Raw genomic sequence first — 23,338 nt, 5'->3', positions numbered from 1 at the left:
AGCTTTATTACACATGTTCCCATGCTCAACAGCTTCATCACACATGTCCCCATGCACAGCAGCTTGTCACACATGTCCCCATGCACAGCAGCATGTCACACATGTCCCCGTGCACACCAGCTTGACACATGTCCCCATGCACACCACCCCAAGCACACCAGCTTTTTCACACATGTCCCCATGCACAGCAGCTTGTCACACATGTCCCCATGCACAGCAGCTTGTCACACATGTCCCCATGCACACCAGCTTTATCACACATGTCCCCATGCTCACCAGCTTGTCACACATGTCCCCATGCACACCAGCTTTATCACACATGTCCCCATGCTCACCAGCTTGTCACACATGTCCCCATGCACACCAGCATTATCACACGTATCCCCATGCACAGCAGCTTGTCACACATGTCCCCATGCACACCAGCTTTATCACACATGTCCTCATGCACACTAGCTTATCACACATGTCCCCATGCACACCAGCTTTTCACACATGTCCTCATGCACAGCAGCTTTATCACACATGTCCCCATGTACAGCAGCTTTATCACACATGTACCCATGCACACCAGCTTGTCACACATGTCCCCATGCACACCAGCTTGTCACACATGTCCCCATGCACACCAGCTTGTCACACATGTCCTCATGCACAGCAGCTTTATCACACATGTCCCCATGCACAGCAGCTTTATCACACATGTCCCCATGCACAGCAGCTTTATCACACATCTCCCTATGCACATCAGCTTGTCACACATGTCCCCATGCACACCAGCTTGTCACACATGTCCCCATGCACACCAGCTTTATCACACATGTCCCCATGCACACCAGCTTTATCACACATGTCCCCATGCACACCTGCTTGTCACACATGTCCCCATGCACACCAGCTTTATCGCACGTATCCCCATGCACAACAGCTTGTCACACATGTCCCCATGCACACCAGCTTTATCACACATGTCCCCATGCACACTAGCTTGTCACACATGTCCCCATGCACACCAGCTTGTCACACATGTCCTCATGCACAGCAGCTTTATTACACATGTTCCCATGCTCACCAGCTTCATCACACATGTCCCCATGCACAGCAGCTTGTCACACATATCCCCATGCACAGCAGCTTGTCACACATGTCCCCATTCACACCAGCTTGTCACACATGTCCCCATGCACACCAGCTTTATCACACATGTCCTCATGCTCTCCAGCTTGTCACACATGTCCCCATGCTCACCAGCTTGTCACACATGTCCCCACGCACACCACCCCAAGCACACCAGCTTTTTCACACATGTCCCCATGCACACCAGCTTGTCACACATGTCCCCATGCACAGCAGCTTGTCACACATGTCCCCATGCACAGCAGCTTTATCACACATGTCCTCATGCTCACCAGCTTGTCACACATGTCCCCATGCTTACCAGCTTATCACACATGACCCCATGCACAGCAGCTTGTCACACATGTCCCCATGCACAGCAGCATGTCACACATGTCCCCATGCACACCAGCTTGTCACACATGTCCCCATGCACACCACCCCAAGCACACCAGCTTTTTCACACATGTCCCCATGCACAGCAGCTTGTCACATATGTCCCCATGCACAGCAGCTTGTCACACATGTCCCCATGCACACCAGCTTTATCACACATGTCCCCATGCTCACCAGCTTGTCACACATGTCCCCATGCACACCAGCATTATCACACGTATCCCCATGCACAGCAGCTTGTCACACATGTCCCCATGCACACCAGCTTTATCACACATGTCCTCATGCACACTAGCTTATCACAAATGTCCCCATGCACAGCAGCTTTTCACACATGTCCTCATGAACAGCAGCTTTATCACACATGTCCCCATGTACAGCAGCTTTATCACACATGTCCCCATGCACACCAGCTTGTCACACGTCCCCATGCACACCAGCTTGTCACACATGTCCCCATGCACACCAGCTTGTCACACATGTCCCCATGCACACCAGCTTGTCACACATGTCCTCATGCAAGCCAGCTTTATCACACATGTCCCCATGCACAGCAGCTTTATCACACATGTCCCCATGCACAGCAGCTTTATCACACTTGTCCCCATGCACATCAGCTTGTCACACATGTCCCCATGCACACCAGCCTGTCACACATGTCCCCATGCACACCAGCTTTATCACACATGTCCCCATGCACACCAGCTTGTCACACATGTCCCCATGCACACCAGCTTTATCGCACGTATCCCCATGCACAACAGCTTGTCACACATGTCCCCATGCACACCAGCTTTATCACACATGTCCCCATGCACACTAACTTGTCACACATGTCCCCATGCACACCAGCTTGTCACACATGTCCTCATGCGCAGCAGCTTTAACACACATGTTCCCATGCTCAGCAGCTTCATCACACATGTCCCCATGCACAGCAGCTTGTCACACATATCCCCATGCACAGCAGCTTGTCACACATGTCCCCATGCACAGCAAATTGTCACACATGTCCCCATGCACACCAGCTTTATCACACATGTCCTCATGCTCACCAGCTTGTCACACATGTCCCCATGCTCACCAGCTTGTCACACATGTCCCCATGCACACCACCCCAAGCACACCAGCTTTTTCACACATGTCCCCATGCACACCAGCTTGTCACACATGTCCCCATGCACAGCAGCTTGTCACACATGTCCCCATGCACACCAGCTTTATCACACATGTCCTCATGCTCACTAGCTTGTCACACATGTCCCCATGCTCACCAGCTTGTCACACATGACCCCATGCACACCAGTTTTATCACACGTATCCCCATGCTCAGCAGCTTGTCACACATGTCCCCATGCACACCAGCTTTATCACACATGTCCCCATGCACACCAGCTTGTCACACATGTCCACATGCACAACAGCTTTATCACACATGTCCCCATGCACAGCAGCTTTATCACACATGTCCCCATGCACACCAGTTTGTCACACATGTCCCCATGCACACCAGCTTGTCACACATGTCGTCATGCACAGCAGCTTTATCACACATGTCCCCATGCTCACCAGCTTTATCACACATGTCCCCATGCACAGCAGCTTGTCACACATGTCCCCATGCACACCAGCTTGTCACACATGTCCCCATGCACACCTTATCACACATGTCCCCATGCACAGCAGCTTTATCACACATGTCCCCATGCACACCAGCTTTATCACACATGTCCCCATTCACAGCAGCTTGTCACACATGTCCCCATGCACACCAGCTTTATCACACATGCCCCCATGCACACCAGCTTGTCACACATGTCCCCATGCACAACAGCTTTATCACACATGTCCCCATGCACAACAGCTTTATCACACATGTCCCCATGCACAGCAGTTTATCAGACATGTCCCCATGCACATCAGCTTGTCACACATGTCCCCATGCACAGCAGCTTGTCACACGTGTCCCCATGCACACCAGCTTGTCACACATGTCCCCATGCACACCAGCTTGTCACACATGTCCCCATGCACACCAGCTTTATCACACGTGTCCCCATGCACACCAGCTTGTCACACATGTCCCCATGCACACTAGCTTGTCACACATGTCCCCATGCACACTAGCTTGTCACACATGTCCTCATGCACAGCAGCTTTATTACACATGTCCCCATGCTCACCAGCTTTATCACACATGTCCCCATGCACAGCAGCTTGTCACACATGTCCCCATGCACAGCAGCATGTCACGCATGTCCCCATGCACACCAGCTTGTCACACATGTCCCCATGCACACCACCCCAAGCAAACCAGCTTTTTCACACATGTCCCCATGCACAGCAGCTTGTCACACATGTCCCCATGCACAGCAGCTTGTCACACATGTCCCCATGCACACCAGCTTGTCACACATGTACCCAAGCACACCAGCTTTTTCACACATGTCCCCATGCACACCAGCTTGTCACACATGTCCACAAGCACACCAGCTTTTTCACACATGTCCCCATGCACAGCAGCTTGTCACACATGTCCCCATGCACAGCAGCTTGTCACACATGTCCCCATGCACACCAGCTTTTTCACACATGTCCTCATGCTCATCAGCTTGTCTCACACATGTCCCCATGCACACCAGCTTTATCACACATGTCCCCATGCACACTAGCTTGTCACACATGTCCTCATGCACAGCAGCTTTATCACACATGTCCCCATGCACAGCAGCTTGTCACACATGTCCCCATGCACAGCAGCTTGTCACACATGTACCCATGCACAGCAACTTGTCACACATGTCCCCATGCACAGCAGCTTTTCACACATGTCCTCATGCACAGCAGCTTTATCACACATGTCCCCATGTACAGCAGCTTTATCACACATGTCCCCATGCACACCAGCTTGTCACACGTCCCCATGCACACCAGCTTGTCACACATGTCCCCATGCACACCAGCTTGTCACACATGTCCCCATGCACACCAGCTTGTCACACATGTCCTCATGCACAGCAGCTTTATCACACATGTCCCCATGCACAGCAGCTTTATCACACATGTCCCCATGCACAGCAGCTTTATCACACTTGTCCCCATGCACATCAGCTTGTCACACATGTCCCCATGCACACCAGCCTGTCACACATGTCCCCATGCACACCAGCTTTATCACACATGTCCCCATGCACACCAGCTTGTCACACATGTCCCCATGCACACCAGCTTTATCGCACGTATCCCCATGCACAACAGCTTGTCACACATGTCCCCATGCACACCAGCTTTATCACACATGTCCCCATGCACACTAACTTGTCACACATGTCCCCATGCACACCAGCTTGTCACACATGTCCTCATGCGCAGCAGCTTTAACACACATGTTCCCATGCTCAGCAGCTTCATCACACATGTCCCCATGCACAGCAGCTTGTCACACATATCCCCATGCACAGCAGCTTGTCACACATGTCCCCATGCACAGCAAATTGTCACACATGTCCCCATGCACACCAGCTTTATCACACATGTCCTCATGCTCACCAGCTTGTCACACATGTCCCCATGCTCACCAGCTTGTCACACATGTCCCCATGCACACCACCCCAAGCACACCAGCTTTTTCACACATGTCCCCATGCACACCAGCTTGTCACACATGTCCCCATGCACAGCAGCTTGTCACACATGTCCCCATGCACACCAGCTTATCACACATGTCCTCATGCACAGCAGCTTTATCACACATGTCCCCATGCTCACCAGCTTTATCACACATGTCCCCATACACAGCAGCTTGTCACACATGTCCCCATGCACACCAGCTTGTCACACATGTCCCCATGCACACCAGCTTATCACACATGTCCCCATGCACAGCAGCTTTATCACACATGTCCCCATGCACAGCAGCTTGTCACACATGTCCCCATGCACACCAGCTTTATCACACATGTCCCCATGCACACCAGCTTGTCACACATGTCCCCATGCACAACAGCTTTATCACACATGTCCCCATGCACAACAGCTTTATCACACATGTCCCCATGCACAGCAGCTTTATCAGACATGTCCCCATGCACAGCAACTTGTCACACATGTCCCCATGCACACTAGCTTGTCACACATGTCCCCATGCACACTGGCTTGTCACACATGTCCTCATGCACAGCAGCTTTATTACACATGTCCCCATGCTCACCAGCTTTATCACACATGTCCCCATGCACAGCAGCTTGTCACACATGTCCCCATGCACAGCAGCATGTCACACATGTCCCCATGCACACCAGCTTGTCACACATGTCCCCATGCACACCACCCCAAGCACACCAGCTTTTTCACACATGTCCCCATGCACAGAAGCTTGTCACACATGTCCCCATGCACAGCAGCTTGTCACACATGTCCCCATGCACACCAGCTTTATCACACATGTCCCCATGCTCACCAGCTTGTCACACATGTCCCCATGCACACCAGCTTTATCACACATGTCCCCATGCTCACCAGCTAGTCACACATGTCCCCATGCAAACCAGCATTATCACACGTATCCCCATGCACAGCAGCTTGTCACACATGTCCCCATGCACACCAGCTTTATCACACATGTCCTCATGCACACTAGCTTATCACACATGTCCCCTTGCACACCAGCTTTTCACACATGTCCTCATGCACAGCAGCTTTATCACACATGTTCCCATGTACAGCAGCTTTATCACACATGTACCCATGCACACCAGCTTGTCACACATGTCCCCATGCACACCAGCTTGTCACACATGTCCCCATGCACACCAGCTTGTCACACATGTCCTCATGCACAGCAGCTTTATCACACATGTCCCCATGCACAGCAGCTTTATCACACATGTCCCCATGCACAGCAGCTTTATCACACATCTCCCCATGCACATCAGCTTGTCACACATGTCCCCATGCACACCAGCTTGTCACACATGTCCCCATGCACACCAGCTTTATCACACATGTCCCTATGCACACCAGCTTTATCAAACATGTCCCCATGCGCACCTGCTTGTCACACATGTCCCCATGCACAGCAGCTTTATCGCACGTATCCCCATGCACAACAGCTTGTCACACATGTCCCCATGCACACCAGCTTTATCACACATGTCCCCATGCACACTAGCTTATCACACATGTCCCCATGCACACCAGCTTGTCACACATGTCCTCATGCACAGCAGCTTTATTACACATGTTCCCATGCTCAACAGCTTCATCACACATGTCCCCATGCACAGCAGCTTGTCACACATGTCCCCATGCACAGCAGCATGTCACACATGTCCCCGTGCACACCAGCTTGACACATGTCCCCATGCACACCACCCCAAGCACACCAGCTTTTTCACACATGTCCCCATGCACAGCAGCTTGTCACACATGTCCCCATGCACAGCAGCTTGTCACACATGTCCCCATGCACACCAGCTTTATCACACATGTCCCCATGCTCACCAGCTTGTCACACATGTCCCCATGCACACCAGCTTTATCACACATGTCCCCATGCTCACCAGCTTGTCACACATGTCCCCATGCACACCAGCATTATCACACGTATCCCCATGCACAGCAGCTTGTCACACATGTCCCCATGCACACCAGCTTTATCACACATGTCCTCATGCACACTAGCTTATCACACATGTCCCCATGCACACCAGCTTTTCACACATGTCCTCATGCACAGCAGCTTTATCACACATGTCCCCATGTACAGCAGCTTTATCACACATGTACCCATGCACACCAGCTTGTCACACATGTCCCCATGCACACCAGCTTGTCACACATGTCCCCATGCACACCAGCTTGTCACACATGTCCTCATGCACAGCAGCTTTATCACACATGTCCCCATGCACAGCAGCTTTATCACACATGTCCCCATGCACAGCAGCTTTATCACACATCTCCCTATGCACATCAGCTTGTCACACATGTCCCCATGCACACCAGCTTGTCACACATGTCCCCATGCACACCAGCTTTATCACACATGTCCCCATGCACACCAGCTTTATCACACATGTCCCCATGCACACCTGCTTGTCACACATGTCCCCATGCACACCAGCTTTATCGCACGTATCCCCATGCACAACAGCTTGTCACACATGTCCCCATGCACACCAGCTTTATCACACATGTCCCCATGCACACTAGCTTGTCACACATGTCCCCATGCACACCAGCTTGTCACACATGTCCTCATGCACAGCAGCTTTATTACACATGTTCCCATGCTCACCAGCTTCATCACACATGTCCCCATGCACAGCAGCTTGTCACACATATCCCCATGCACAGCAGCTTGTCACACATGTCCCCATTCACACCAGCTTGTCACACATGTCCCCATGCACACCAGCTTTATCACACATGTCCTCATGCTCTCCAGCTTGTCACACATGTCCCCATGCTCACCAGCTTGTCACACATGTCCCCACGCACACCACCCCAAGCACACCAGCTTTTTCACACATGTCCCCATGCACACCAGCTTGTCACACATGTCCCCATGCACAGCAGCTTGTCACACATGTCCCCATGCACAGCAGCTTTATCACACATGTCCTCATGCTCACCAGCTTGTCACACATGTCCCCATGCTTACCAGCTTATCACACATGAGCCCATGCACAGCAGCTTGTCACACATGTCCCCATGCACAGCAGCATGTCACACATGTCCCCATGCACACCAGCTTGTCACACATGTCCCCATGCACACCACCCCAAGCACACCAGCTTTTTCACACATGTCCCCATGCACAGCAGCTTGTCACATATGTCCCCATGCACAGCAGCTTGTCACACATGTCCCCATGCACACCAGCTTTATCACACATGTCCCCATGCTCACCAGCTTGTCACACATGTCCCCATGCACACCAGCATTATCACACGTATCCCCATGCACAGCAGCTTGTCACACATGTCCCCATGCACACCAGCTTTATCACACATGTCCTCATGCACACTAGCTTATCACAAATGTCCCCATGCACAGCAGCTTTTCACACATGTCCTCATGAACAGCAGCTTTATCACACATGTCCCCATGTACAGCAGCTTTATCACACATGTCCCCATGCACACCAGCTTGTCACACGTCCCCATGCACACCAGCTTGTCACACATGTCCCCATGCACACCAGCTTGTCACACATGTCCCCATGCACACCAGCTTGTCACACATGTCCTCATGCACAGCAGCTTTATCACACATGTCCCCATGCACAGCAGCTTTATCACACATGTCCCCATGCACAGCAGCTTTATCACACTTGTCCCCATGCACATCAGCTTGTCACACATGTCCCCATGCACACCAGCCTGTCACACATGTCCCCATGCACACCAGCTTTATCACACATGTCCCCATGCACACCAGCTTGTCACACATGTCCCCATGCACACCAGCTTTATCGCACGTATCCCCATGCACAACAGCTTGTCAGACATGTCCCCATGCACACCAGCTTTATCACACATGTCCCCATGCACACTAACTTGTCACACATGTCCCCATGCACACCAGCTTGTCACACATGTCCTCATGCGCAGCAGCTTTAACACACATGTTCCCATGCTCAGCAGCTTCATCACACATGTCCCCATGCACAGCAGCTTGTCACACATATCCCCATGCACAGCAGCTTGTCACACATGTCCCCATGCACAGCAAATTGTCACACATGTCCCCATGCACACCAGCTTTATCACACATGTCCTCATGCTCACCAGCTTGTCACACATGTCCCCATGCTCACCAGCTTGTCACACATGTCCCCATGCACACCACCCCAAGCACACCAGCTTTTTCACACATGTCCCCATGCACACCAGCTTGTCACACATGTCCCCATGCACAGCAGCTTGTCACACATGTCCCCATGCACACCAGCTTTATCACACATGTCCTCATGCTCACCAGCTTGTCACACATGTCCCCATGCTCACCAGCTTGTCACACATGACCCCATGCACACCAGTTTTATCACACGTATCCCCATGCTCAGCAGCTTGTCACACATGTCCCCATGCACACCAGCTTTATCACACATGTCCCCATGCACACCAGCTTGTCACACATGTCCACATGCACAACAGCTTTATCACACATGTCCCCATGCACAGCAGCTTTATCACACATGTCCCCATGCACACCAGTTTGTCACACATGTCCCCATGCACACCAGCTTGTCACACATGTTGTCATGCACAGCAGCTTTATCACACATGTCCCCATGCTCACCAGCTTTATCACACATGTCCCCATGCACAGCAGCTTGTCACACATGTCCCCATGCACACCAGCTTGTCACACATGTCCCCATGCACACCTTATCACACATGTCCCCATGCACAGCAGCTTTATCACACATGTCCCCATGCACACCAGCTTTATCACACATGTCCCCATGCACAGCAGCTTGTCACACATGTCCCCATGCACACCAGCTTTATCACACATGTCCCCATGCACACCAGCTTGTCACACATGTCCCCATGCACAACAGCTTTATCACACATGTCCCCATGCACAACAGCTTTATCACACATGTCCCCATGCACAGCAGCTTTATCAGACATGTCCCCATGCACATCAGCTTGTCACACATGTCCCCATGCACAGCAGCTTGTCACACGTGTCCCCATGCACACCAGCTTGTCACACATGTCCCCATGCACACCAGCTTGTCACACATGTCCCCATGCACACCAGCTTTATCACACGTATCCCCATGCACACCAGCTTGTCACACATGTCCCCATGCACACTAGCTTGTCACACATGTCCCCATGCACACTAGCTTGTCACACATGTCCTCATGCACAGCAGCTTTATTACACATGTCCCCTTGCTCACCAGCTTTATCACACATGTCCCCATGCACAGCAGCTTGTCACACATGTCCCCATGCACAGCAGCATGTCACACATGTCCCCATGCACACCAGCTTGTCACACATGTCCCCATGCACACCACCCCAAGCAAACCAGCTTTTTCACACATGTCCCCATGCACAGCAACTTGTCACACATGTCCCCATGCACAGCAGCTTGTCACACATGTCCCCATGCACACCAGCTTGTCACACATGTCCCCAAGCACACCAGCTTTTTCACACATGTCCCCATGCACACCAGCTTGTCACACATGTCCCCAAGCACACCAGCTTTTTCACACATGTCCCCATGCACAGCAGCTTGTCACACATGTCCCCATGCACAGCAGCTTGTCACACATGTCCCCATGCACACCAGCTTTTTCACACATGTCCTCATGCTCATCAGCTTGTCTCACACATGTCCCCATGCACACCAGCTTTATCACACATGTCCCCATGCACACTAGCTTGTCACACATGTCCTCATGCACAGCAGCTTTATCACACATGTCCCCATGCACAACAGCTTGTCACACATGTCCCCATGCACAGCAGCTTGTCACACATGTACCCATGCACAGCAACTTGTCACACATGTCCCCATGCACAGCAGCTTTTTCACACATGTCCCCATGCATACCAGCTTTATCACACATGTCCTCATGCTCACCAGCTTGTCACACATGTCCCCATGCACAGCAGCTTGTCACAGATGTCCCCATGCTCACCAGCTTGTCACACATGTCCCCATGCACAGCAGCTTGTCACACATGTCCCCATGCTCACCAACTTGTCTCACATGTCCCCATGCACACCAGCTTGTCACACATGTCCACATACATAGCAGCTTGTCACATGTATCCCCACAGCCAGTTGAATAGCCCAGCCCCATGTCGTTTCTCATTTGAGGATCCCAGCAGACAACCTCCCAATAATGTATTCTACAGTAATACAGAAGACTAAGAGTTATTATTTAGAAGCATATGTAACAGTATGATAAGATGATGCATCAGTAGCAAATGACACACCTGTAATTCTGTTTCTCTTTGTCTCCCACAAACATCGTATTTTCCTGAACTAAACGTTTCCAGGCACCGCTGAAGCATACACAGCAAGGATACCTGCGAGATGCTGCTCTGCATGGCTGAATTCATACCTGCATTCTCCATGGCATTGCATGTGTCATGTCCAGGCATGACACGTCTTGTGTCGTACACAGAGACCACAGTGCAGACGTTTGGAGTGGGTCTGCCCATGTCGCTCCATCCTCTTGTCTAGTCCGTTATCACTGCTTTGGGTTTTCAGCCTTCATGCATCGGCGCATGCTTGGGAGAGAAGCCATTTTGCTCTCCTGCAAGCGGAGGCCTTGGTATGGTGCCTGAGTCTCGCCAAGCCGCGCAGCCACCGTCGTACCATCTATAATTCCGATAGTAACTTTGGTACCTTATTTTAGTACCCATACTAGGAACCCACTGTACCAGTATCTCAGATTGCAGTTGCCTACTGTGCAATACAGTTTGCAGGGAGTGCAGTAATCCAGGAGAAGTCAGAGTGGCAGCAGGTTCTAAACATATCGCAAGATTCTATTAGGTGCCAGATCATTCAGTACTTGTGCTCCTTTTCTGTAATTCAGAGGAGCACAGGATGCTGCTGCTGCTACTCTATAACAAAACAATTCACTTTGACTCAACTAAAATAAAAACTTTCATACGAGACCTTTGGGAAATGCTGCATCCTATAGGCTGGTCCCTAACAAACCACTGATATAGCATTAGTGCAGGAACCCAGCCTGCTTTCTAGCATGGCTCTATAGACGACATTTAATGATAATTTATACTGATAACTTATCACTCTTCTGTAAGTGGGCGGAAATGGGAGCGAGAATCACACTGACTTATTGATCCAATGCTGGATCTATGTGAAATCTGTTTCCCAATGACTTTGCAGGGTCTATATGTTCAGGAATATATACGTCTATGTATATGTGTGGAGAACATAGCATAGCTGTAGAATTGGCTGGAAAGGCGTCACTGGGTCATACAGGATTAAGACATAGAGTAGTAATTATTTTATTTTATACTGTGCTGGAGTCAGTCTGACGCCCAACATTATATAACACATCAATGCGCACAAAGCTGGATCAAGATCAGTATATTCTTCACCCCCCTAAGGATTTCTCTGCCTGTCAGTATCGCTGAAGCTGATCACAATGTTCCTAATTATCTGTGTACATTAGATGAGATCCAAACCACTGATAATACAATCTGATAGAAGCATGAGCTCATTGGCGGCAGATCTAGCGTTTGAACTCCAAATGCAGTAAATTAATGTTGTGAATCTGGTGTATGATAAAGAATATAGCCACAAGACAGTATTACGCTCTAAGGGCTGTCTCAAGTTACCGCTACTGTTTCCAGGTTGGATAAGCTGCTGTAGACAGGTATATGCGTTAAACATTGGTACTCCCAGCCATGGGAGTACTGTCACAAGGCTACTGCGTATTGTTGCCATATAGCTGGCTTACATAACTACAACTCTCATCATGTTTTGACTTGTCAGGGCTTGTTGGGACATAACAGTTGTAGATCCGTGGATCGCCTGCCTCTGATGCAATATATAATCCCCATGAATAGCAAAACCAGAAGGATTTAGCTCTCTCTGAGCTGTAAACCGTGCTCGCCGAGCCCAAGATCGCCCAGCTGGCTTTAATTTGGGATATTAGACATCATTTGGCAGACCCAAAAATATTCTGTTTTTATTGTAAATAGTAGAGCGCTCTTCAAAATCTCTCTCTCTCTGTGGGAATTACAGCAAAAGAAAACAATAGGCTGGAGATTTTCTTTGTCGGGTACAATGTCTTCTTATATGTATTAACGGACATGGAGAGAATTAAGCTGTATTTCTACAGAGAAGGGGAACACAACATTAATAAGGAACGCCGAGAATACAAAGATGGGAGAGTAGTGTGCGGTATTGGAATTTAAAAAAAAAATATATATATATAATTTATGTGTTACACTGCTATAAAGTCAGCCTGTTACAGGTCTGGTTCGATTTTTTTTTCAAGCACATGGGGTCAAATGTAATAGGGTGAGAGTTTAGAAAAGTGAGAGTTTCTGACACTTTTTAAACTTTGCCAATGTAATAGAGTCCAAAAACAAAGTAACAGAGTGAACTTGCATGTTTTTTTAGACTTAAAAAACTCTCACGATTTAAAATCTCATTCAGATGTTTTCCCATGTTGAAGATAAAACTCAACCAATGTGAGAGATTACTGCTAAACTCTCACATTTTCTAAACTCTCACCCTATTACATTTGGCCCATGGTGTTATATTATGACCGCCTTGTATACACATTTGCACGTCGCCATGATTGCAGTGTAGCTAATGTTGTCATGTATATGTAAAATGTAATTTTTAAAATACTATGGGGTGTATTTACTAAGCAGTGTTAGGAGACAGGGTGAAAAGTGATAAGGTGCCAGCCAATCAGCTCCCAACTGTCATTTTTCAAACACAGTCTGTGATATGGCAGTTAGGAGCTGATTGGCTGGTACCTTATCACTTTTAACTCTGTCTCCTAACACTGCTTAGTAAATAGACCCCTATATAACAGACATTCTTAGAAGGAGATCTATCAAATCTAGGGGTCTATTTACTAAGCAGTGTTAGGAGACAGAGTTAAAAGTGATAAGGTGCCAGCCAATCAGCTCCTAGCTGCCATCTCACAAGCTGTGTTTGAAAAATGACAATTGGGAGCTGATTGGCTGGAACCTTATCAATTTCTTACCACTTTTCACTCTGTCTCCTAACACTGCTTAGTAAACAGACCAGTAGAGAGGACAGATGGAGAAGTTGGCCAAAGCAACCAATCAGCTTCTAGCTGTCATTTTATAGAATGTACTAGACAAATGATAGCTGGAAGCTAATTGGTTGCTATGGGAAACACCTCCACTTGTTCACTTTAGAAGACTTGATACAGCTCCCCTCTTAATCTTAATACCATTCTGTAGACCTAAACTTGTACCATCCAGAGCATTATAGCTTCTGGTTTGGTGCCTTTCTCTTCACATCGCTATATTGCCAGTCTCAGGCCTCAGTAGAATCAAGGCCTATTGTCCTGTTCCATTCAGCCAGTGACGTTTTCACCAGAATATGCGAAAAAACACAGTGGGAAGAGCCCCTAAAATGAGATGCTTCCACAGCGTGTGCAGCACTTCAGGAACTGCTGATTCTTCGAACTATTTTTTATGGGCACTCGGGGTCTCATTCAGACCCTCTCGCGAGCACAGGACGCTCGCAAGTGGGTCGATGTTACTGAAATGCGCATGCGCACGACAGAGGGAGCTCCGTCGTGCGCATGCGCGAGACCCGGCTAGCGACAGCCAAGCTGTCGCTCCGGGTCTCGCACCAAAGGGGGCGTGCTGTCGATGGTGAGTGACAGCACGCCCCCTTTGGTGGGCGTGCCGGGGGCGTGGCTGCCAGACAGAGGCATTCCCATGGGAACGCCTATTGTCTGGGTCCGGCCCCACTGACCATCGCGACCATCATCATGGACGCTCGCATAAGCTGTGGGTGGTAACTCACAGCTATGCGAGCGGCCAGAAGGCCGCTCCAAATTTAAATAGGACGGCCCTGATTCAGAGCGAGCGCTCTGGTCAGAGCGTCCGGCTCTGAATCAGGGCCTCGGTCCCTGCCGGGTAAATTATCAGCCTGTAACAGGTTTACAGTGAAAGTGCTGAACTGATGGAAATTCGCCTTTCTTCTTTCAGATATTGACGAGTGTCTGGTGAACAATGGAGGCTGCGACCATTTCTGCCGCAATACCGTTGGGAGCTTTGAATGCAGCTGCCAGAAAGGTTACAAGTTACTGACCGACGAGCGCACCTGCCAAGGTAAGCGGATATGTGCAAGACCCCTCACAGACTTACCCGTGCTCTTTACTCCAACTGAATTACTGTTACTGTGCTGTCCAAGGGAACATAGGTAGTATTGCATACTGCTTTTATATTCATCTTGTGTTCCTTATGTCTAGCATTGTCTGCTTGTAGTATTAGCTGGGGAGTGCACCCGTCACCTGCTCACAATGAACCAATGAAGCGCCCTGCAAATCACTCTGTTTTTGCACCAATGGCCAAGCCAGAGTCTTCGTCAGGGAGATGGGCTGAGTGCAATAGAGGCAACTGGAAAGTCCTCAAATCCTATTAAAACTATACAATGAGACCAGAACAACTGGCAGATTTAAGTTTTTGCGAAATTGAAGAGTATTGGAGCATGAACGTTGCCGAGTGCCCTTCTCTGGCACTGAAACCCATTCGCAACCCATCCTCAATCAGGGAATCCGCAGCGCCACTAGGTACAGTTTTGTGCTATTCCTAAGCAATTTTGCTCTTCGTGACGGACACCCAGCGGAGGTGGCCATCGTCTGGCATGAAACCGTATTCTCAACAAGTAGTTGTAGTTATTAATGTTAAATCCATTTTCAGGGAATTCTGGTCTTGGGCATCCATACTTACAGTATCTCCATATTACACTGGAGAATAGGAAAGCCTCCTAAGATGTAGACTCCACCTCTAAAATGAAATAAAAATGGCCTGTTTAGGCCAGCTGAATGTTCCATTACTCACATGTTGGTTATTATTATCTCATGTCTTCATATGACTATAATAGGAATTGGATTTTCACTGGCTGACAACCCCTTACCGTGCCCATAGCCAACTAAGGGCCTGATTCAGACCCACTCGTGAGCGGCTGTCCGCTCGCAAGTGGGTCGATGGTCTGCACTGAGCATGCGCACGACGGAGGGAGCTCCGTCGTGCGCATGCGCCAGACACGACGAGCGAAGGACTTTCCTTCGCTCGTTGTGTCCGATCAAAGGGGGCGTGCTGTCAATGTTGATTGACAGCACGCCCCCTTTGGTGGGCGTGCCGGGGGCGTGCCTCCCTGACGGGGGCGTTCCCACGGGAACGCCTCCCGTCAGAAGCCGGCCCACTGACATCACTAGTGATGTCAGTGGGAGTGATTTTGGCTCTGATAGAGCCAAAATCACTCCGGAGCTTGCGGTTGAAAACCTCAACCGCAGGCTCCGGCTCGCAATTTCGATGGTCGCGATGGTCACGACCATCGCGGCCATCAAAATGCACGCTCGTATAGCCTGTGGGTGGTGACCCACAGCTGAGACAGATTGCAGCGATTCATAGAAGCTAGGAGAATAAACCAAGACAGCCGATAGCCCATTTATCTTCCATGTTTGACAGTGAAATAATATTGTATTTTTTCCTTTCAGGCGTTCATTGCGTACAGCAGTCAGGGAACCCTTTTACAGTTGTATTTATTTTTTAAATGACTCAGTGATTCCACAGCGCATTGTGTAATCTTTTCTGTCCTTCTGTGCCCGTGCTGGGCAACAAAATAAATGACCCACTTAATTGGCATCCCAGTCATTTGGATATCACAGAGCCAGTATTATGCAGACACATTATTTGCAGTAAAGGTGTTCTTATATAGATTGTGGAGGTCTCACTGGCCCCCCAGTGAGACCTCCACAATCTCTGGAAAGTGATAAATTGGAGAGTGATAAAGTACCAACCAAACAGCTCCTGACTGTCATTTTTCAAGCACAGCCTATAACATGACAGTTAGGAGCTGAATGGCTGGTAGTTTATCACTCCAATTTATCACTTTCCTGAGCTTAGTACATCACCCACTTGGTGTCTACATGACCAACCATTGAAACTGGTTAGTTGTGTGAACACTACACATCAAGGCCTGAGCTATATATATATATGACGATGATTTTGCACCTATTGCAGACAACCCAGGGAAAGGCAGACTGCCGGTAAGACACTAAGGTCCTGATTCAGAGGTGCTCGCTATTTGCGAGCGCTCGCTCTGAATCAGGGAGGATTTTTTTATTTAAAAAATCCGCCTCCAGGCCGCTCGATGGTCACGATTATCGCAACCATCGGGCTTGTGACGAGACCCTTGTGGTAGGGTCTCGTCCACCACAAGCCCCAGTGAACTCCCTGCTCTAATAGAGCAGGAAGTTCACTACTGACATCACGTGTGATGTCAGTAGGGCCGCCCACAAACGGCAGGGGACGCCTCCGTTTGTGCAGCCACCCCCCCGACCCGCCTACAAAACAGGGCGAGCTGTCGATCAACATCGACAGCCGCCCCGTCTTGTAGCGAGCCCCGGTCGAGTGCGCACTGCCCGACCACCGACCCGCTTGCAAGCGCTATGTGCTCGCGAGCGGGTCTGAATCAGGCCCTAAGGGCGGTGTCCAATTAGCCCTGGACATATTTCGGGCGCTAATGGATAGCTGCGATCGGGGGAAAATGGGTATTATCTCCTTTTTTCGCCAATTTTTTTTTTCACCCTTTCCTATTATTTTGGTAGAAATAATAGGATAATCCTCCAGAAAACACATAGGACCCGCGATAAACTCGCCATTGTGTTTTCGCCATTTAGGTGGTGAAAAAAACGGCACTTATTGTGGATTATTTTTCGTGGCCCCCTCCCCAAAAGAACAACCAGCATCGGGCTTTGGAGCCCCAGTACTGGTTGTTCTAAAACAGGGGACAAACAACGTAGGGGTCCCCTGTATTAAGCACAACCAGCACCGGGCTATTCAGAACCAGCCCTGGTTGCCAAAATACAGGGGCCAAATGACGTAGAGGTCCCCTGTATTTAGAGCAACCAGCACTGGGCTCTGATCCGGTCCTGGTTCTGGAAATACAGGGGGAAAAATACGTAGGGTTCCCCTGTAATTTCCAGAACCATCTACGAACTGTTTCTAGTGGGCGGGGGGGGGTGTTGTAATGCCACAGCCAGGGTAACCCTTTCACCAAAGCATTACCCCTGACTGCTAGTCAGCCCAGGCCGGGGATCCCTGGGGATCTGAAGACGCCCCCAATAAAGGGGTCCCCATTTCCAGGGTGTTTCAACACCACTGCAACACGTCATCGAAACGCACTGGCGTGCCTGCATTTCCACGACCACCCCTCCTGTCAATCATTCTGTGTTGGATCTGTGTAGCCCCGATCACAGTGGCTAGTGCGCGCACTACGATGAATACGCATGCGCAGTACGCAACAAACGGCCGATTGCATGCATATTAGCAGCGGCATTCCTTGCTAAATCAAGCCCTTAGTCCACATGTCACGCACTAGGTACTTAGGATTAGGTGTTTTTATGCAAAGGACTTTGTATAAAAAGTCGCAGAAAACGCATAGCGATGCAAGGCGCGGGTCACTCGTATCAGACCTGTCTTTTGCATTATTACACAGACTGCGTACTTTTGCCTTAATTTTGCAACTAGCTATTGCAATCAGGACTTCGGTCGCAGAGGCTACATAGAGCCCTCACAGAGTGATTGACAGGAAGCACCATTGGTGGGTGGGCGGGGAAAGGTAGGCGTGCCAGTGCGTTCGCACTCCGTTGCAGGGGCGTGCATAAGATATCCACTGCAATGCCATATGCAGTGTGAGGTCTCATAGCTGCGTGGTTTTTAGCAATTTCTGAGTAAGGTCTGGGCTTGTGCAAGTGTGCGTATAGGTCCCATGTTACTCGATGTTACCGACTATTTTGCTATGTTGCTAAACTATACAGATGTGAGTAAGGGGAAGTGGGCATTATGATTACATTGGGCCGATATTTAGGGAGCACTGAGGCCCTGATTCAGAGCCGGACGCTCTGACAGAGCGCTCGCTCTGAATCAGGGCCAGTCTTCTTGTTTTTTAGAGTGGCCTCCTGGCCGCTCGCATAGCTGTGGGTGACCACCCACAGCTATAGCGAGCGGGCAGGTAGATGGTCGCGATGGTCAAGACCATTGCGACCATCGGGCTTGCGACGAGACCCTTGTGGTAGGGTCTCGTTGCCGCAAGCCCCAGAGAGATTTCGGCTCTCACAGTCCCAAAATCTCTCCCACTGACATCACGAGAGATGTCAGTGAGGCCGCCCCCAAACGGAGGCGTTCACATGGGAACGCCTCCGTTTGGGCAGCCACTGCCCTGGCCCGCCCACCAAAGGGGGCGTGCTGTCTGTCACTCAACATCGACAGCACGCCCCCTTTGGTACGAGACCCGGAGCGACGGTTTGCCCGCCGCTATCCGGGTCTCGCGCATGCGCACGGGGGAGCCGACTCCGTCGTGCGCATGCACACTGGGCCACCATCGACCCACTTGCGAGAGCATAGCACTCGCGAGCGGGTCTGAATCAGGCCCTGAGTCTACTAGTCTGTCTCTAGCTCCAATGCGTGTTCACACCCAGCGACGGTTCTAGGGGCGGGCTAACAGGGCTGTCGGCTGGAGAGTAGACCACCACTGAGTCCTCACTAAAAAAAAGAAGAATGTCTCTAAAAGAGACATCCTCCCAGGGGCGGATCCAGTCGCAGCAAGTCCCGTGTCCCCCTATGCCGGGCCGGCTTACAATGACTGCTGGGCTAAATGGAGGATACCGCGTTCGGAGCTCCGCCGAGCTCGAGTTGGGCAGCGGTTCTAAGTATAATGGCCGCGGGAGTGCTGCTGCGCATGCAATGTGCGTATTTTATATAAATAACAAACACATAGGACACCTCACTCTTATATATTGAAGAGGTGCTCCTATACTATATGTGAGGATTTAGCTGATGGGATGATATATATTGCAGGTGTCCTATGTGTTTGTTACTTATATATCATGCATAGTGACATTTGCGTAGGTTGTACTTGCACATGTTTTTGTTTCTAGATACTCGAGTAACTAAATATGAGGAATTGGGGGTGTTCCGCAAGGACATGCCCCCTCCTCGATCGGTCACGACCTCTTTCCGGAAGGAAACGTCATCTATAAAAAAAATAGTATATTTTTATTTGGGGGGGGTGCAACTTGGAAATTTCGCCCTGAGCTCCATAAAGTCTAGAACCGGCCCTGTTCACACCCTGCGCAGTTCGAAGTTCACGGGATCGCTAGACTGGCCAAGTTAGAGTTTAATTATACTACGCTACAGACTCCTTGCCACAGGTATTCCTATGTGTGATTGTTGGACTTAAAACAAAGACAACCAGTCCAAGCTATAATAAGCACTTGGCATTTAATGAAAATGGGAATCGGAGAAGAGGCTTCAGGAACCTCTAAGCCGCAATTAATGGTCTTTTTGGCGTTTTCCTGCTGGACTCTGTAGCAGTTGTTTGTGTTGCAGAGACGGCTGACACTTTCCCATTTTTACTATTTTTTACGTCTCTTTTTATCCCAAGTTTGTTAATCACACAGACTCCTGGAGAACAACTTTATGAGATCCAGCGGAGGTTATTGGCTTCTGCTGGTTTATCCGCCTGCCATGTCTGAAATCTCTCTGCTTTATCAAATCACAATGCATCTATATCCAGACAATGTTGTAGCAACAAAGGCCTCAATGAGCAATATTTCTTTATTGGGCAATATATTTGCTGTAATAGAGTAACAGTGTTTGATCCTCTGATTCAGCCCAAATTAATTTTCCAGTACTTATTACAAGGACCTGTTTGAATGAGTACAGCATATAATTATAATACAGAGTATAATGTCATTCCATTGCCTTTGTCCAATATAAGTATTATATTACCCCAATGTGGAAAAGTATAGAAGTCAGACATAAAGTATCATTACAGATAAGGGGGCTTACGTTATAGGGTGCGAGCTTGTGCCGCTGCGGAAATACATGCGTGTTACCATATTTTTAAAGTGGCAATCATTTTAAAGACAAAACCAGCTTAAAATGATTGACGCTTTAAAAATACTGGAATACATGCGACTACAAGCTCGCATCCTATTACATAAGCTACGATAAGTACAGCTTTTGCCTGAGAGTGGTTATCAAGCTACTCTCATAGTCACATTGTTTCAGGTTATTTTTAGTTGAATACTTTGCTTTTTTATCTTTTACTTATTAGCTTGTCTATAACCTAACTGCCTGCTGTTCAACAAGATCCGTCTGATACCTGCCTGTCCTAACTGCTATAGTCCTGCCTGCCTTACCATGCACTCCAATATTATTCATTTTCATACATACACATTTTTGCCTTTCTGCATTGTGATCAAACATATCTCATTGACTGCCCCATTGCTATCCATCATTCCTCCCTCTCTCTGCCCTTATACATTGCTATTCATCATTCCTCCCTCGCCCTGCCCTTATGCATTGCTATTTATCATTCCTCCCTCTCCCTGCCCTTATACATTGCTATTCATTATTCCTCTTTCTGCCTGCCCTTATACATTGCTATCCATCTTTCCTCCCTGTCCCTGTCTTTATACATTGCTATCCATCATTCCTCCATCTCCCTGCCCTTATACATTGCTATCCATCATTTCTCCCTGCCCTTATACATTGCTAGTCATCATTCCTCCCTCTCCCTGCCCTTATACATTGCTATCCATGATTCCTCCCTCTCCCTGTCTTTATACATTGCTATCCATCATTCCTCCTTCTCCCTACCCTTATACATTGCTATCCATCATTCCTCCCTCTCTCTGCCCTTATACATTGCTATTCATCATTCCTCCCTCGCCTTGCCCTTATACATTGCTAGTCATCATTCCTCCCTCTCCCTGCCCTTATACATTGCTATCCATCATTCCTCCCTGTCCCTGTCTTTATACATTGCTATCCATCATTCCTCCCTCTCCCTGCCCTTATACCTTGCTATCCATCAATTCTCCCTCTCCCTGCCCTTATACATTGCTAGTCGTCATTCCTTCCTCTCCCTGCTCATTCATTATTCCTCCTTCTCCCTGACCTTATACATTGCTATCCATCATTCCTCCCTCTCTCTGCCCTTATACATTGCTATTCGTTATTCCTCCCTCTCTCTGCCCTTATACATTGCTATTCATCATTCCTCCCTCTCCTTACCCTTATACATTGCTATTCATCATTCCTCCTTCTCCCTACCCTTATACATTGCTATTCATCATTCCTCCTTCTCCCTGCCCTTATACATTGCTATTCATCATTCCTCCCTATCCCTACCCTTATACATTGCTATTAATTATTCCTCTTTCTGCCTGCCCTTATACATTGCTATTCATCATTCCTCTCTCGCCCTGCCCTTATACATTGCTATTTATCATTCCTCCCTCTCCCTGCCCTTATACATTGCTATTCATTATTCCTCTTTCTGCCTGCCCTTATACATTGCTATCCATAATTCCTCCCTGTCTTTATACATTGCTATTCATCATTCCTCCCTCTCCCTGCCCTTATACATTGCTATCCATCATTCCTCCCTCTCCCTGCCCTTATACATTGCTATCCATCATTTCTCCCTCTCCCTGCCCTTATACATTGCTAGTCGTCATTCCTTCCTCTCCCTGCTCATTTATTATTCCTCCTTCTCCCTGACCTTATACATTGCTATCCATCATTCCTCCCTCTCTCTGCCCTTATACATTGCTATTCATCATTCCTCCCTCTCTCTGCCCTTATACATTGCTATTCATCATTCCTCCCTCTCCCTACCCTTATACATTGCTATTCATCATTCCTCCTTCTCCCTACCCTTATACATTGCTATTCATCATTCCTCCTTCTCCCTGCCCTTATACATTGCTATTCATCATTCCTCCCTATCCCTACCCTTATACATTGCTATTAATTATTCCTCTTTCTGCCTGCCCTTATACATTGCTATTCATCATTCCTCTCTCGCCCTGCCCTTATACATTGCTATCTATCATTCCTCCCTCTCCCTGCCCTTATACATTGCTATTCCTTATTCCTCTTTCTGCCTGCCCTTATACATTGCTATCCATAATTCCTCCCTGTCTTTATACATTGCTATTCATCATTCCTCCCTCTGCCTGCCCTTATACATTGCTATCCATCATTCCTCCCTCTCCCTGCAATTATACATTGCTATTCA

At 48.9% G+C, this 23,338-nt stretch overlaps 1 protein-coding gene across 4 annotated transcripts in view; it reads left to right on the top strand.

Annotated features, from left to right (window-relative positions):
* The window catches only part of SCUBE1 (signal peptide, CUB domain and EGF like domain containing 1), a 326,927-nt gene that overhangs the window by 255,929 nt on the left and 47,660 nt on the right, over positions 1-23,338 (top strand). For all 4 annotated transcript variants that reach the window (XM_088478384.1, XM_088478382.1, XM_088478383.1 and 1 more), the window contains one exon: positions 15,229-15,351. In XM_088478384.1, the coding sequence (XP_088334510.1) occupies positions 15,229-15,351 (123 nt within the window). The remainder of the gene's footprint in view (positions 1-15,228; positions 15,352-23,338) is intronic.

This window comes from Taudactylus pleione, unplaced genomic scaffold, assembly GCF_031769625.1.
Source record: "Taudactylus pleione unplaced genomic scaffold, aTauple2 ptg000212l, whole genome shotgun sequence".
Classification (NCBI taxonomy): domain Eukaryota; kingdom Metazoa; phylum Chordata; class Amphibia; order Anura; family Myobatrachidae; genus Taudactylus; species Taudactylus pleione.
This window is presented reverse-complemented; position numbering and strand designations above follow the sequence as displayed.